The sequence below is a fragment of the Spermophilus citellus genome, assembly GCF_964194105.1.
Source record: "Spermophilus citellus genome assembly, chromosome: 3".
NCBI lineage: Eukaryota > Metazoa > Chordata > Mammalia > Rodentia > Sciuridae > Spermophilus > Spermophilus citellus.
In genome coordinates, this window is record NC_138184.1 from 57,316,163 (window position 1) to 57,333,698 (window position 17,536).

Sequence of the window (17,536 nt, forward strand, 5' to 3'; positions counted from 1 at the left end):
TGTGTGTGTATGTGTGTACACTTAAGGGAAGGAAAGGACAGGGAACTCTATTCATTCATAGTCATTCACACATATTACTGAAAAATAGTTCAATCTGTAATTCTATAGCCCTTTTACCTCTACTAAGAAAAGGAAGATAACATTTATTGATTTCCGTATATTGAACCAGCCTTGCATCCCAGGGATGAATCCTACTTGATCATGGTGTACAATTTTTTTGATATGATTTTGTATCCGATTCGCCAGAATGTTATTGAGGATTTTTGCGTCTAGGTTCATTAGAGATATAGGTCTGTAGTTTTCTTTCTTTGAAGTATCTTTGTCTGGTTTAGGAATCAGTGTGATGTTGGCCTCGTAGAATGAATTTGGAAGTTCTCCCTCTTTTTCTATTTCCTGAAATAGCTTGAAAAGTATTGGTATTAGTTCCTCTTTAAAGGTTTTGTAAAACTCTGCTGTATACCCATCTGGTCCTGGGCTTTTCTTAGGGGAGTTCATAACCCACTTGAATCAAAGTGTAAAATATGATATATCAAGAACTATGTAATGTTTTGAACAACCAATAAAAAAAATAAATAAATTTAAAAAAAAAGAAAAGGAAGGCTTTCCTTTGGGAATGGAAAAGGATTACAAGTTTATCTGGTACAATCTGCCCTTTGAGAAGCAATGCAAATCCAGACAGGTTGCATGATGAGGGTGCAAAGAAAGTATATCGAAAATCAGGGTGCCATGTTTCCTGGATCTGTGTCTTTGCTTAGAGCTGGAACTTTGCTGAGGACGAGGGAAGAAACCTCTGTGTCATTCCTCCCACCCTGTACTAGTACCTGGCATCGTTTGTCCTGGATTAGGCCTTAGGGGTTTTTCAACCAGCTTGGGGACCTGTCTGAAACTATGTACTAGGGTTTGGGAGGTGAGGTCCAGGTTCCCAGTGACCCACTAGGAGGCCAAACTTTTCATTCCTAGGAGACTAAGTGCTCCTATTGCCACCTTGATTTCAGAGGATGTGTTCTTGACTCAGTCCATAAAATTATGTGATTTAGTGGTGGGGTTCCCCTGTGCTTGGTGGGAGGGAGATTTTGCTAAACAAATAGAATTTGAGAGGGGACTTGATTGGTCAGGAGGATTTCACCCATATTATAGGTGGAGTGACCTCTATGAGCAAAGGCTTGGAAGTTGAGAGCAGGAGAGGGGAGCATATTGGAAACTATGGATTGGATCTTTTGGTTGGACCAGAGAGTACCTACAGGAGACAACCGAACAACAGATAGATGTGGTGGAGCTGAGGGGAGGGCAGCCTGTAGAGAGCCTTAAATGTCTGGAGAGAAGTTTTCATTTATTTCACTTCAACAAGACTATCTGATGGCATAGTGTGGACACATTATAGTTGGCACTTACTAAATGACTGACATGGTGCTGATAGCTGATGCAATGCAAGAGAGAGAGAGAATTTTTTAATATTTTTTTTTTTTAGTTTTCAGTGACACAACATCTTTATTTTATTTTTATGTGGTACTGAGGATCGAACCCAGTGCCCTGCGCAGGCCAGGTAAGCACGTTACCGCTTGAGCCACATCCCCAGCCCAATGCAATGTAATTTTGCATCATTAATTTTTTTAGTGTTCCTCATAAAGTAGATACTCTTATTTTATTGATTTTTATGGATGAAGAAACAGACACAGAGAGGTTAAGTGACTTCCCCAGAGCAATACAGCTAGTAAGAGGTTGAAGTGGGATTCATCCTGGGAGATGGCTCTAGAACCCATGCTCTTAATTTCTGGACCTTTAAGAATGGTGATATTTACAGTCAGTTTTAGTGAAAGCTTTGTCGGTACAAAGGTGACATAGGAGATTATTTTTCATAGTGTATCTGATCTTTGCATTTTATTACATCTGAGGTAGCGCACTAAAACTATATGGTTGGCTTTCTTTTATAGCTGATTGTTGGTCCAACTTTTCCATTTCTTTTTTAAAATGTAAACCCTTCTCTCAATTTTTAAAAAATTACTTAACCTAAAGAAGTTAAGTCCTAATCAAGATTTGAAATCAGATTTACCATATAATAGGTCAGCATTATATCTCTGGCAATACTTGGGCATTATGAATTGGTTACACTTCATGATTTATTACCTTTTATAATTTATTACTTTTTATATGTGTATTTAAATTTTTTTTTGTCTTTCCAAGCACGTTGCTATTACTGATGGATATTTCTTTAGTATAATTCATACCCAACTACACACATATGACTAAGAAAACGAACTGCTTGGCAGATGACACATTTGTGTAGAATGAGTGTGTGTACCATCTTCTAAGAGATGGGCATCCCTCATCTTAAGTCTCCACTGTTGCAAGTGCCCTTATTATTTCTAATTTTGCACTTGATTGTCAGAAGGTCCAGCCACTGAGCTGATGAACTCAATTTATTACACACACACACACACACACACACACACACACACACACTCTTCTCCCTCTGCTGGAATACCATGTATCTATGACAGGCTGTGAGATGTCTCAGTAGAGGGAGCGCAGCTAAGGAAAGGCCCTCCTGTGATACCCCTATGCAAAATGGCGCCCTGGCTCGCTCTGGAGAAGAAAGAAGGAAAGGGAGAGGTGTGGTCAGAGGAGCTAGAGAGGCTGTGAACAAAGGCACTGCCAATTTTAGGAAGATAGAAAGCCACCATAACTAATACATTCCTAGTTTCGTAAGTCTGTTTCTTTTTACCCAAATAACTTCACTACTTTGAGGTTGATAATGGAGAATCTATTACCAACCCTGTAATTTACACAGATAAATATACTGTAGTTACTGGTTGTCAAGTTTATTAAAATCTTGTATTGGGACTGGTGGTTTTCCCCAAATAAAAAGGCTTGTGTGGGGTCTTGCTTCTTAGAAAAGTTTTGGGAAGTTTCAGCCTTTTTACATTAGACTAGATTTAGGAACTAGAAAGGTAAACTTATTTTTAAAAATTTATTGCATATTGGATGGGTTCAGCCTTTGAACAAAACATTTTATAAGTGAATCTGCTGTGCAAAGAATCCTTTTTGTAAAGAGAGACCTTGTTACCCTTGGCATCTACTGGGAACATACCTAAATTTGGATGGTGAAGTAAGACCATATTTTAAATACATCCTTGGAAGGGATAAAATGCTCATAATTTGGCAGCATTTCACTTCTGACAGCCTAGTTCTTAGCTACATACAATCTAATTGGTGGTGACAGCTTTTAACATGAGCATTTCAATGAATTAAAATTTTTGCCTGCTTCTTAGCTTTTTCATACTCTCAGTGAAATTATTATTTTGTGTTCACCCTGATGCCTAATAGAGTGCCTGATATGTGGTAAGTAATTGGGATTGTTAGATAAATTGAGTTCCCATTACTGAAACCTTAAAAAATGTATATTGTTTAAAGGTACAGGCAGATGCTGAAGTTCATCCAGGCTAGAGGACATCATCAGAAGTACACTGGCATAAGTACTGACTTATATCATGCAAGACACACTCCTGCATTAAAATAATCTGTATTAAATGAATGTCAATTATATGAGCTATTTTCTTTTATATTTCTGGGTATGGAGGCTGGAGGATTTAAGTAAGAGGTCATCAAATTCTTTATTATGGTCTGGTAGAAAAAAACTAAGTATTTGAATTTCTGTTGTACATGTGTTTATGATCAGTGCTCTTTGTATAAGGAATAATTAAAAACTGTTGCCAACATTTGAAAATCAGATGTACTTTATCAGCTTGCAGTTTTGACTTTTCTTGGTGATTCATTCCAACTATTAGGAAACCCAAAAGTATGAATATCTATCTTTTCTAGAAGTTAGGGCCTTTTCATGGGTGATGAAACAGTATGGTAAAAATGCATAGACTGTAGCAAACAGTATAGGGTGGGGAGATAATGCCAGGAATTAATTGTCATTTTCTTGTCCCCACATCCTCCTCAATTTGGTAGCAAATTTCCTAGGTAAGTATTGAACTGAATCGCTCATCTTGATATATATAAATTCTTGATATTTTTAGTATTTGGGTTAAGCTTTGTACCAAGAATCTTTTCGTGTAATCCTGAAATATCTGGCCTTATCTCCATTTTATAGATTATGAAACTGAGGTACTGGCAAGTTAGGTAACCTGCCTGGTGACACAGCTTATAAGTGGAAGAGCTAATATCTACACCCAGCAATAGCAAGACTGGCTCTAGAGTCCTACCTCATTTTCCTTATCAGTCCATTGTAAATAATGCAATTTATAACTGGCATGACTGCATATAATGAGATAATGCAATAAGGCACCTACAGCAATTATTGAGGTGCTCAACAATTGATAGCTGCTATTATAATTAAGATCCCTTAGTAACTATTATAATGTTAAGATGATTTTTTAAAATTTTAAGCTCTTTTGTGTCTTCTTTATTAAACCAATCAAAACTTTGAAGGAAAAAAAGATATCAAGCAGGAGTTAAGGTAAAATTTGAAGTATTACAAATTGCTATTTTGATTCTCATTGGCTGGAAGTCCTGTATTGGTAAACTGTGAAATATTTTCACATGTAAAAGAAATCAAGCAATATCTGGAGGAAGTGAGACTGTACTTCACATTTGCCATTCTTCCCCTTATTTTAATTCTCAACCTGCATTTTCAAGAATCAGAAGAACTTTACTCAAGTAAGTTCCCTTTGGTCACTAAATGGCTGAGTAGTCCTCAACTTTTCTTTTCACTGGCAGCTCCAAATGCCATTATATTCAAATTCTCATTTATTTTAAATGTCGAATTACGAAATTCAAAGTAATTGATAAATTGTATCCTTTGATCCAGGGAATCAGAATTTGGATATTTTCATGCAATTATACATATATTTCAGTAATTCAGAATTATGAAAAGTTGAACATCTGTACTGGAGATATCCAAGCTATGTTTATAAAAGTTAGGAACTTTCTTGTTGGCAAGGGAATCCTTTATTTTATTTATTTATATGTGGTGCTGAGGATTGAACCCAGGGCCTTGCAGGCTAGGTGAGCTTTACTGATGAGCCACAACCCCAGCCCAAGGGGATCTATGTTTTGACCATGCATTTTTTCTTTGATAGTCTTATTTAGGAAGTTAAAACTTAGACATGAATTGTAAGTTAAATACTTCCAATCATTTCTACTACTTTTGGTTACAGCTGTCCCTCAGTAGTATCCTAGGGAATTGATTCCAGAATCCCCCACCCCAGTCATCAAAATTTTGCAGATGCTCACCTCCCTTATATAAAATATCACTGTATTTGCATATTACCCAGGCACATCCTCTCATGAACCTTAAACATCTCTAGATTGTTTATAATGGCTAATACAATGTAAATGCTATGAAAATAGTTGTTAGCCTGTAGTTATAGAATAATGACAAGAAAAAAAATGTACATGTTCAGTACAGGGTCAGTTTCTTTGTTCGCTTTGTTTTAAAGAAAAAGTACTTCCAATCTATGTTGTTCAGTCTGTGGATGCTGAGCCAGAGGATACAGAGGGCCAATTGTATTTTGATAAGGACTGGAAGCATCCATAGTTTCACTTAATGAACTTGTTTGCATTGCAATTTCACTTAAAAAAAATAGTTCTAAATCTGTCTAAACAAAAAATTCATACGTATTGTGTACTTTAAAATTTGAACCTAAAACCCTTTCCACTGGAGTCCTGCGTTTCCTTGTTAATTTTTACTCTTGTTCAAACGTTCTTATATTTCTCCAAGTGGGACTTTGTTTCTTCCAAGGGGAAGTTGGCCTCCTTTGCCACACCAGATGTTTTGAGATTTAAAATACCCCCCCCAAAAAAAAACAAAACACCTCCCCCCACCTAGTCAGAGAAACACCTGTAAGCAAGCAGCTCTGAACAGGTTACAGGAGTGCTGATATTACTGCAGTATGAAATGTGATGATCAGAATCACTGGTTTTGTTTCAGGCTTCAGATTTTCACATCAGTTTGAGATAACAGTAATTATAGTAACATTTAGGGCAAGGGTTCAATGAGGTCTGCTACTGTTTCAAGCCTTTCCTATGCTTCAGCTCATTAAGTAACCTTTTATTTTACTCTCTTTTGCCTACCACTTAAGAAGAAGGGGTGTGGGTGCAGGTTGAGGAGGGGTGTAAAGTTCTGTGCACTAATGCCTTAATTTAGAGAACAAACACTGATGGAAAACAGTGCCTTTCAAACATGTTTTCTAGGAATTCTGTACCTTCCCCCAAGCTGTGTGTTCTCACCCTGCCCAAGACAATAAAGAGGGAGAGGCCAATCGCTTAAGTTAAAACTGAATGTGATTTTTAAATGGTAAGATTTTTATTTGGGGGATAAATGAATCAATTCCAGGAGCAACGGAAGGAAAAATACAGAAATTTGAGGTAGTGACTCTGAACATGTAAACGGATACAGATCGCCTCGGTTTCTCTCCTGTACTCTCTATTACACTGATTTCGTGGTCTCTTTTTTGTTAGACGAGAAATTCCAAGTCCCCCGAGCGCAAACCGTGACCTCCACTTGTGAGCACTGGGACACACACGTGGGCGCGATCGCGTGCACAAGGGGCTGACACCTGGGCCAATACCTGGGCGGCATTTCCATACTGGCCTGTGGTTCCCTACGTGCCGGGCGTCCGCTGTGGCGGCGTCCCATTCATGCTTTTTGACAACTGTGCGGCCGCCCGCGAGACTACAGTCAAGTGCTTTTCCCTGCACGAGCTTCTCCGCCCCGGCCCTGGCTGCGACACTCGGTGATACCCAGGGGCCGGCGGGCCGGCTCCTCCAAAGGTGGCTGCGTTTCCGACTTCGCCCTGGCTCCACTCCGGGGGCTTGACGTGCAAACTTCGCCGGAGCGAGCTGAGAGGGAGGGACCGGCGAGGGGGAGGAGGCGACGGGAGGCGCCTCCGCTTAAGGGAGCCGGCCGGGCGCCGCCGCTCGGACGGACGCGCGGACGGAAGGAAGGAGCGGGGCCGCCGGGCCCGGCCCGGGGATGCGAGCGGCCGCAGGGTGGGCAGCCGGAGAACCCGGGGTGCGGCTCGGGCCTCACCGCGGCGGGCTGCCGTGCTGGGCGCGGGGCTGGGGCGGAGGCAGCTCCGGGCGCCGGCCTCGGAGCCGGCTCCTCCGGGCAGAGGCAGGCAGGGGACCCAGCACCCCGGTGGCGGGCCGCCGGGGGCCGGTTCTCTCCCCCGAGGGGCCGCGGGAGGCGAAAGCGAAAGCGAGCCCGCGCCGCGGACTTTGCGCCCGGAGCAGGGGGTGGCCGGGAGGAGGCGGGCTGGGGGCTGGGCGGCCGGGGGCGCTGTCAGCGCGCCCCACCCGGCCTGCGGGCCGCGCACGCCGCCGGAACTCCCCGGCGCCTCCTTAAACGCGGCCCCCGCGAGACTCTTTTCCCCCTTTTTTGTTACATCGTAGGAGCGGAAAGAATGTCGGAGCGGGCCGCGGATGACGTCAGGGGGGAGCCGCGCCGCGCGGCGGCGGCGGGCGGAGCAGCGGCCGGCCGGCAGCAGCAGCAGCCTCCGCAGCCCCCGCGGCAGCAGCCGCCACCGCGGCGCCCACGGCCGGAGGACGGCGGCCCCGGCGCCGCCTCCACCTCGGCCGCCGCAATGGCGACGGTCGGGGAGCGCAGGCCCCTGCCCAGTCCCGAAGCGATGCTGGGACAGTCGTGGAATCTGTGGGTCGAGGCTTCCAAACTTCCTGGGAAGGACGGTGAGTGTCCACGCCCTCCTCTTCCCCACGCCCCCCACTTCCCCCCTCCTCTACCCTCTCCTCCCCTCCCCCGCCACCCCGTCCTGTGACCCGCCCCCTCGGGGGTCAGAGATGCTATCGTTCGCTGGGTTGCGGAACGAGGTGGTGCCCACACCTACCCGTGCGTGCGTGAGCGTGCGTCACACTCCTGGCCACTGACCTGCCTCTCCCCTCCTCCTGTGTGTGTATATCTCCTAGGGACGGAATTGGACGAAAGTTTCAAGGAGTTTGGGAAAAACCGCGAAGTCATGGGGCTCTGTCGGGAAGGTGAGTCCAGCCCCCCCCTGATGGAGTCTGTGCAAACCCCGGGGAAGTTTCCTTACTGCTTGACCAGGGACCGGAACCTGAGCCCACCTTACCCGCTCCCCTTCCCCCTGGAGGATGCTGCCTGAGGAGGAGGGAGGGGGAGGGCAGAGCATTTGGGATAATCCAGTCTCTGGGACTTCCTGTAATTGGGAGCATCCTAGAACCCTTCAGTGGAAGACTGGCAAGGTGCAGCCTGAGTGGCATTCATTGCTAGGTGGTGAGCGCTGGGAATCATCAGTTAGGGAGTTTAACCTAGATCCCTTCAGGTGTGACCCCCTTGTGGAGAACATGAGTGGAGGAAGGATTTCTCAGCTTTAGAATCATTTCCATAAGTACTTGGGAGTGGGTATCTTAGAAAGGAAACCTGATCACCCATAAGTTTCTTTTTGTTAATTAGAATGAATTTTGAACTAGAAAAAAAAAATGTCTTAATCGCTGCTGCTTTATTTCTGTGGAACTTAATGTACAAGATGCTACCAGAGGTTCTTCACGGCATGAGTGCAATTGGTCAGACTTTTTTTTTTTTTTTGAGAGCTGCAAGATGAGGGGGTTAAAAAAAAAATAAGGAAAGCCAGAATTTTAGATGGTGAAATAAAACTTTACTGCCCATATCTAGTGAAATCAGAGTTTAACTTTTGGTTAGTTTTAAGCTATTTGGTGGAAGGATGCTCTAGGGAAATATGTGTAGCTAAAGGTATGCCTACAAATGAAATGTCTGGTATCTGGAAGCTGTCAGATTAGTCCTGGAGATTTCCTTGTTTTTATGAATTAGGTGGCTTGGTGGCTTGTGCTACTATTTGCCTGCATCAGGCCTCGGGCACACTGTGTTCAGAAAGGAAAAGGCCTTAAGTGAGGCTTGGCATCCCAAATACTGAATTTGGAGTAGGTAGAATGTTGGCAGCTGGGAAATTTTTAAGTCCAGTGCGGGCTGGTAGTTACTGTCTGCACATTTACTTCTTGTTTTCAACACCTGGCTTTTCTTCACTTTCACCACTTTGGTTTTTATCAGTTGCCGACTTGACCTCTTTGGCCCTGTGAGGAAGAATAATACAGTGGCAGCCCTATGAGAGCTTCCAGTTGGAACAGATCATAGAGCAAATTAGTTGATTTTCAAAAGGAGAACTACTGTTTGAGGGCAAAGGAAAGAGGGAAAGCAAAGGACTTGTTGGCGATGTTGCAATAGAAAAAATCAGTTGTTAGTCCGGTTTTAGTGTGGCATTGGCAGCCCGCCTGGGCTTAAAAAATTAAAATCACTAGGTGGCAACTCTCATAGGAAGCAGTTGGAGTAGACTTTAGAGGACCTGATCCACTCTTGTTCTTAGTTTTCATTCTCTGGGTGTGGATACATTTCCCATAAAGGGTTTCTAAATCTGTGTGAAAACAGGATGCTGATTATTGTAATTCCTCTATAGAGAATGAGTAAGTATCTTAGTGTTTCACTGAGGACCTTCATCTGGACCAAGACCCAACCAAATTTAGTGGCCTGGACCCATTTTTGCTCTATTTTTCTGTTGGGATACATTTATCAGCAGGTGTTCCATGAAGTGCTAAGACCTTTTTTAAACTCCCTGCTGGAGGCTCAAAAGGGCCATGGATCTGGTTGTGTGTACTTCTGAACTATCAAATTATTAGTGTCTGTTAGAGTTCATCCCCCATCCCCTAACCCCCCCACCCCCAAGCTGCTCTCACCATTTAGAGGATGCTTTAGCTGCCAGGCTATCTGTAACTTGTGCTTGCCTGTTTTGAGTAGAGACTGAAGTTTTAAATTCAGACAGTTCTCCATTTGTTTGTGACTAGATTTTTGGGGGCGCTGTTTAAAAATCTAAGCTTGAGAACTCCATGAAGTAGACTTGTATGTTGTCTTACCAAACAGCCCATATCAGAATGTTTCAGGAATAAAAATACATTCAATATTACCAAAACTTATTGAACCTTTATCCATTGTCTTTGGCTAAGATTATCTCCAACGAAGTAAAAGATGTTTTGGAATTAACTCTGTACTAATTCCTCTCGTAAATGTGAGAGAAATATGTAGGTAAATTGTGTGATGAAGCATGGAAAATCAGCAGCTTTCCCTGTTAGAATATCTCTAGGAATCTCTGCTGGGCTCCTGGGCTCCTTGAATCTCTGGTTTCTGATAGGTCAGAAAACCTGAGAAAGTGGCTTAACCTTATATTAGTTACTTCATCTCTTTGAAGGTAGCATTTTCTATTTGAAAACGTACTACATATTTCCCAAGGTTTTTGTAGGGGTTGAAATTAAATTAGATAACCTGTGTATAATGACTAAATACATATTAATTGCTTTTAACCCTTTGAACTGCTGATAATCCCAGACCTGACTTCCTAATTTGATTTTTATCTAGGTCAAGGGTTGGTAACCTGGGACCCTTAAATAGATTTCCAGAGGTCAAAGTTTGTAGAAACTGTATGTAAAATAATATGTATGTCCACCTTCCAGGGCAAGTGTCCACAGTTTCCTTTAGATTATCAACACGTCCCCACCCCCACTGTTTAAATACACATTAGGCTTTATTTCGTTTTTCCTTTTCTCTTTTTCTTATGAAGAAATTCCTTTGTGGCAAGACTGCCCAAGGGTTAATGCTGTGGAAGAAGGTTGGGACTATTGATTTGAGTGGAAGTAAGATTATTTGTGGTTTGGGTCTTCTTTTAGCACAGGTAGCAAATGCTGGGATAAAATTCCAGTTCTTTTCAGTTTAGCCTATTGTATGTCTGCATTCTCATATTTTTATTGCTGTTTTTCCTGTAGTTTGTAATATTTGTTAATGGTACAGTTGACTTGGTAGAAAAAGGTTGGTTATATTTTGACTTTTTAAAAATAAGTGAACTCAAAAAATTACCTTTTTCCTTTCAAGATAATTTGTATAATTCTATATTTGTAATATCACAAATTTGTGTTTAGATGGAATTAATTGGTATGAATCACTGACTAGAATTTCTTTATTAGTTCCTGAACACATAGGAGCCTTAAAAAATGAAAACATTATCAGGCAATGTGGTGCATACCTGTAATCAGTCCCAGCAACTCCTGAGGCTGAAGCAGGAAAATCACAAGTTTTTGAGGCCAGCCTCAACAACTTAGCTTGGTTCTAAGCAACATAATAAGACCCTGACTAAAAATAAAAAGGCCTGGAGATGTAGCTCAGTGGTAGAGAACCCCTAGGTTCAATTCCCAGTATCAAAAGCCTTAATTGCACAGTACATTTTTAAAATATACATGGTGTCTTTATGGGAATCATCAATGAAATTGGAAAAATGAACTCTTCTTTGGGCAGGGACCTCTAATTTTTCTGAAGTCCACCTGTTGGGTGGACATCATAGTTCCCCAACTCTTCCCTTTCTCTGTGCTGTCAACACTCATATGTACTGTGATGGCTGTTGCTTTAGAGTGTATGTGTCCTGAAGGCAGGGACATTTTTGTTAATGACTATTCAGTTCCTGCACACTTTTGTGTTCAGTATTTGCTCCAAAAAAAAAAAAAAAAAACGAATGGGTTGAGCTGGATATGATGGCACAAGTCTGTAGTCACAGCTAGTAGGGAAGTAAGGCAGAAGAATCACAGGCAAATTCAAGGCCTGCATAACAACTTAGGAAGACCCTGTCTCAAAATAATTTAAAGGACTGGAGTGTAGCTCAGTGGAAGGACACTTGCCTATCATATGGGACCTCCTGGGTTCAACTCCGCCCCCCAGGAATGAAGTGGACTACTGTGAAGATTGAACTGAGTGCCATAGGGTGAATGGTTCAGATGATCAATTTCCAATGTATTGTGACTCAAAAAAAAAAAAAAAAAAAAAAAAAACCAACTTACATTGTGTTCTACTTAAATTCTGTGTGGTGGGGTAATGGCACCAGGGGAGGCCGGAAGCTTCCTTCCAGTACTTCCTGTTGCTCTGTTCTGAGTGTAGTGTTCCATTCACACTTTCCAGAAAGGGTGAAGACAGGATACTACCTCTCTTATCTCTGATAGTTGGACAGGGGATGGAGGATGGCAACCCAGGGTGATAGCCACACTTGATGACAGGTGATTTCCCTGTCAAAATACAGGGACCTAGTTGAGCCTGGGGCAAGATGGAAAAGAGGTCAGGAGGCACCTCTAGGAGCTAGCTTTTGTTTTTGTGTTTTAAGGGTGGACTGGGTGGTGGGTGCTGAGTCAGCACAGCAGCATCACCTTCTTTCTTTTCTAGGAGGAAATGAAATGGTTCCTAGTGAACTGGAAACAGGTGTTTGTATGAAGTCCTGTTAAAGGCACTGCATTATAGACTCACACCCCTCTCCCTGGGAGTCTTAATCTCTGTTTTTCCCTGGGGTTTCTCTTATCTGTTTTTATACCCAGCTTTTTCTTATGGACAATTTGAAACACACAGGAGAGAAAATATTTTAATGAACCTCTGTAGCCATCACACCGCTTCAACAGCTAATGAGTCACGGCCCAATCTTGCTTCATCTCTGCCCCACAGTGAGTTGTTGTGAAGTACATCCCAGGCATGGTAGCATTTTTCAGTTTTCTCTTTTCTGCTCACCTGAACTTCAACATGGATTCTGTAAAAATGGAGTCTTGATGCTGTGCCTTTGTTTAGAAGCAGGCCAGGCTGATGTTTCTGATCTCTTCTGTTAGCTTGCAAGGGCTCTTCAGGTGGCAATGCTTGCAAGTCCCCTTACATCTTAAGGGAGATCTAAGCCAAGCCTTCCACAGGAGTCTTTGAGATCTGTCCCTTGGTCAGTCACCTGAGGGGCTTGTTGAACAGGAGTGCTTGAAGGAGTGCTCATTTGGTTAGGTAGTAGATTGCCCACACTTGAGAAACACCTCTCTCTGAGCATCAGTGCTGCAGTGATGTAGGTGGGCAGAATACTGTGTGTAGCTACCTGCCTGTGAGATCTGCACTAACCCATGGGGAAAGGAGCCCCCACCAGACACCCTTGCAGCAGGGATTCTTTCCTCCATTCTGCCATCTTTGAGATTCTATTCAAATTATAGCTTGTAGGTCAGATCCATCCTGAGCTACTTCAGAATGATTCTTACATTGCTGAATGGTTGAAATCAAAACAAAGGGTTTCATGACATGTGAAAATTATATGAAATTCAAATGTCTGTGTCCCTAAGTAAAGTTTTATTGGAGCACAGCTACAGCCTTTCATTTACGTATTGTCTATGACTGCTTTCTCTGTACAGTGAACAGCAGAGTTAAGTGGGTGACCCTATAGCTCACCAAGCTCAGAGAAGTTGGCTGACCCCTGGTGTGATGACTTCCTTGGAGGATGAAACAAAACCCCCTTCTGTGATTCTAGGATTCCTTAAGCTTCCTATTTTGATGAGGAGAATACAGTATTTTATTCTGTAGTCTATATAACATAGAAGGAAATACATGGAGAAAGAAATGGTTTCACCTAAGAAGGTTGCGCCATGTCCACACTTGTCATTCACGGCTACTCTTCTGTGGCATACATGTATTTCAGGGCAGTTCACATATAGTTTCCAAGAGCCTAGGATGATGGAATCTCTTAATCCCTTGTGTGGTACGTAAATATGCAGCACAGAGTCTAGAACTTTTATGGAATTTTCACTCAAATTTTTTAGAACTTATGCCATTGACCTGGTTTAGAGAAACCAAAACTTTGTTGGAGGTTTTGGGATTATTGGAAAGGTTCAACAGAAAACAAATCTGCATTTTGCTTGAAGAAGGCAGACAGTGTTCTGAGATCCCATATCTTTATAATTTTGTACTTGGTAAAAGTATGCGGCACTGGTATATGCTATGCTGAATTCAGAACTCTCCAGACTTCGCAGGTTATGGAAAGTGCATGTGTTATCTGCAGTAGGGCAAGATTCCGCGTTTGCAGTTTTGTTGTCATAACTAATCTCAGGAGGAAAGTATGAGGTTTTATGCCTCCTTGTGGCATATTACCTGTGCATGGTGTAGTGTGTTTCTTCTTTATAAGGACATCCTTCCTGAGGTCCACATCTCACAATGTCCCATGTGTAAGTGGACAGCCCAAGTTTGGTGAGTACTTGTACTGTGTGCCAGCTCATTTTACGTCCTGTAATATTCGCAGTAACAACGTGTTCTGGCTGTCATCATTATCTCCCTTTTACAGATGAGACGACTAAGGCTCAGATAGGTGAGGTAGCTTGCCAGAATTAGAAGGCATCAGGAGGCCTTGAAACTCAAATGGGCCTAACTGAAGCCAACCTGCCTAACTGCTCCCGTGCCCCGTCCATTCTAGAATGTGTACCCACTTTTGATGAGCTTCAGCAGGTTACCCTAACCTTTGTTTTCTTTGTCCTTGTCTGGAAATAATTGACCTTTACCAAAAATATTTTTGAAGATGTCAGAACCATTTCCCTACTGTGCTTTATAATAGTGTATATGTTGTATTTAGTTGTTCCTTTATAAAATCTTTTCTTTGGGGGGGTGGGGCACGTGTGCAGTTTGCATTAGAAGTAATTGGCTTTTAAAGAAAAAGATTAAATGAAAGCTCAGGTTGCAGCAGATAGCAGGCACAATCATCTGGGATTTGTGCCATTAAAAAAAAATCCTTTAAAAAGGGAGAAGTGAAATTTCACTATTTAAATAGCATTTCAGTGCAAGATTGCTTTTAATCACATTGATATTCAAAGTTTATGGCAGTATTTCTAATAAATGTGCCCCTCTGATTATTAAAGTATTTTTTGATTGAAGTTCTAAGGGGGAAAAAAAAAGCGCCGCCAGTTAGTAGACTTAACAGTTGGAGTTACTCTACTTTTGAGAAAAAGGCAGAGGGTTACATTTATATTCATCATGTACAGCAGGGATGATTATAAATGAGCAAAGGAAGGAGAAGAATGAGTTTTGCATTTTAGCCACTCGTAAAACTAGATTTAGTGTTCTTGTTCCTCTTTGTAATAAAGACCCTGCTAACATGAAATACTTTTCCTCTTAGATATAAAAGCATAGCAAGGAAAAAGTAATAGTTCATTATCAATTAGATTTCCAGTCTTAAAACAGAACCTATTCCCCTCCCAGGTTTTACAGATGTTTTTCATAATCTTCAACTCAAGTGAAAATTTGAGGTTTTCCCCCCTTCTCCAATAGAAAAAAAGTAATGCTTTTACCAGTGGCCCCCGGCTTTGTATTTCAGTCCAGGAAGCTTCAGAAGTGATTGGGGAACTCCAAAACTAGAGTTGCCAGCATTTTATATATGTCTTCTCCATCATAAAAGTAAGAGCCATTGTCTTGGAATAAAGGACAGTTCTTTAACTTTAGATTTAGGAGAAACTCAATGTGTTATCTTTATTTTTCCTCATTTTATTATGGGCTTTTCAGAGATCAGTATCTGTTTTGGTGTGTGAGAGGCACAGTACTAAATCATTGTTTCCTAAATTGCTGGGCCCCTATTTCTGTGTGCTGTTAGTAGGTGTTATGCAGATAAGAGGTTCCATATAGTAAGCTTGCAAAAGTCAGCTTTCACTGACAGGAGGAAGATTGGGAGCTCAGTTCTCCAGCTAAACCCATGTTCAAATCTCAGTCCTAGAATGGAATTGATGTGAAGGAAATCACCTAGTGTCACTGAGCCTCAGTTGACTTGCGTGTGAATGAAGTAATGGTAATTCCTCATAATGGTTGGGAGGATTAAATGATATAATCTTATCAATAACTAGAACCCAGTGTTATAAGCATGCTTACAATCCAGTGGTCCTTTAGGACTTTCAAGGGAACAACAGAAAGTGAAATAGAGGTTTTGCTGTAGTAAACAAGGTGTAGACAGTCCATGAGAGGAAGCCTCCCATGTTCAGGATGACCGTGTAGCACATGAGCCTAGGTTTCAGGCCTTCTTGGACTCTAATAAAAATAGGAAGTCTGAGAGGTTGTATTTCTTACTTCCCTCTTTAGCCATCTGACTTAGGAGCCCAGTGTGGGTTTTTACTTTTCCACATTTGTACAGAATTGTCTAGAAGCTGTTTCCTGTAATGGTTTTCAGACCTCTTTTTCTGGGCAAGGAAGGTAAATCATAGGCAGCAGAATGAAGTTCTCTAGTCGGGGAATTGATAGTGAGGACTCTGCGCCTGTGATTTTATGTATGCGAGGTGATCGTCTTGGGGTTTTCTGCCTGATGAGGGAGTTTAGAAAGTCACCTTTTCAATTCTTGGAAATTTCCGTTTTCCTTTCAGCAGTTCTCCATTTAAGTTACCTTGTTCTGTTTGGAAACCATAAAGAAAGATTCGTTTTAATGGAAAAAATGATCATTGTAATCACAAATGTTAATCCATGCTCATTGAAAAGATTTTCCCCGTGGTGGAGGCATGGAACATAAAAGCCATCATGCTTTGTAATCCCACTCAGGGCCAATTTTAAATCTCCAACTTCAGGATTTGGATTTAGAGCACTTCACACTTGATTAAGGACACCAGGTAACTACTTCGGGCACTTGCTGGCTGGCAAGACTCAAACTTGCCTGCCTGGTCATTTCTCTTCCTGACAAGATCCAGACCTTGTCCTTCAGCAGGCCCATGGTTCTTTTGTTCAGCATAACTACTGCTTGGAGAATCTTCTGGGTATTTTGCCTTAATTTCATTCACTTAGCTTTTATCCCCACCTTGTGTAGGGCTAGCGGCTGAGGATACAACTGCAAGCTCAGTTAGGAGGCACAGCCATAACCCCCAGGAGGCACTCAGTCAGCAAATACTTAAGGAGTTACCTTCCCACTAAGTGCCAGGTTTCTGATGGGTGTTGAAGATAGCCTACAGAAGTTAGTCCCTGCCTTCTAGTGAAGTGAGACACAGTATTTACTGTTTTCTCAAGGACTGTGGAGTGCCTTGAAATCAGTAAAATAGGCTAATGTGTTAGGGCTAGGGAGTTCAGGTCAACATGATCAAGGAGGACTTTCCTGAGGATTTAATACTTGAACAGGGATTCAGATGATGAGAAAGAAGCAGCCACTGATCATCTGAAGAGAGGAGATGGAGGAAGAAGGGAGGGAAATAGGATTCAGAGGGTCAGATCACAGAGGCCCAGGTAAGGAATTTGAGTGCATTATAATGGTAATGGGAGCTTCCTGGGGGGGCAGCACAGCAGAAAGGTGGCCTGATCAAAGTCCTGCTGTGTGAGGTTCCCTTTCTGTTTATAGAGCCTGCATCATGGAGAGTGGCTGACTGAGGCAGTGCAGAGAGGTTGTTGTGTTCCGGATGCTTTTGGAAAGTAGAGTTTACTTGACTTAGTGAAGATGTGGATGAGAGTAAAAAGATTAAATTGGCTTGAGCAACTGAGTGACTCCATTTAATGAAGCTGAGGAATGATGAAGGACACAGTATATTTAGGGTCGGGAGCCCTGTTTGCTTGTATGCAACTGTGGAGTCGGCCATTGAATATGCAGTTTACAGCTTGGTAGAGCAGCCTGGGCTGGAGCTCCCAGATCAGTTTGCATCACCAGTGAACAGAGACTGGGATAAGACAAGTAAGGACCAGAGGCTAAGCCTTCGGAAACTGACACTGACCTGTGGG

General features: G+C 42.4%; 1 protein-coding gene across 6 annotated transcripts in view; it reads left to right on the forward strand.

Annotated features, from left to right (window-relative positions):
• Window positions 1-17,536, forward strand: part of ATXN7 (ataxin 7) — a 138,464-nt gene that overhangs the window by 43,102 nt on the left and 77,826 nt on the right. Inside the window, exons 1-3 of one of the 6 annotated variants that reach the window (XM_081284978.1) lie at window positions 6,870-6,996; window positions 7,399-7,692; window positions 7,930-7,998. In XM_081284978.1, the coding sequence (XP_081141104.1) occupies window positions 7,410-7,692; window positions 7,930-7,998 (352 nt within the window). In that variant the 5' untranslated portion in view covers window positions 6,870-6,996; window positions 7,399-7,409. Of the gene's footprint in view, window positions 1-6,677; window positions 7,693-7,929; window positions 7,999-17,536 lie in introns of those variants that run through there. The other 5 variants (XM_081284980.1, XM_081284979.1, XM_081284976.1 and 2 more) reach the window with 5 other exon arrangements.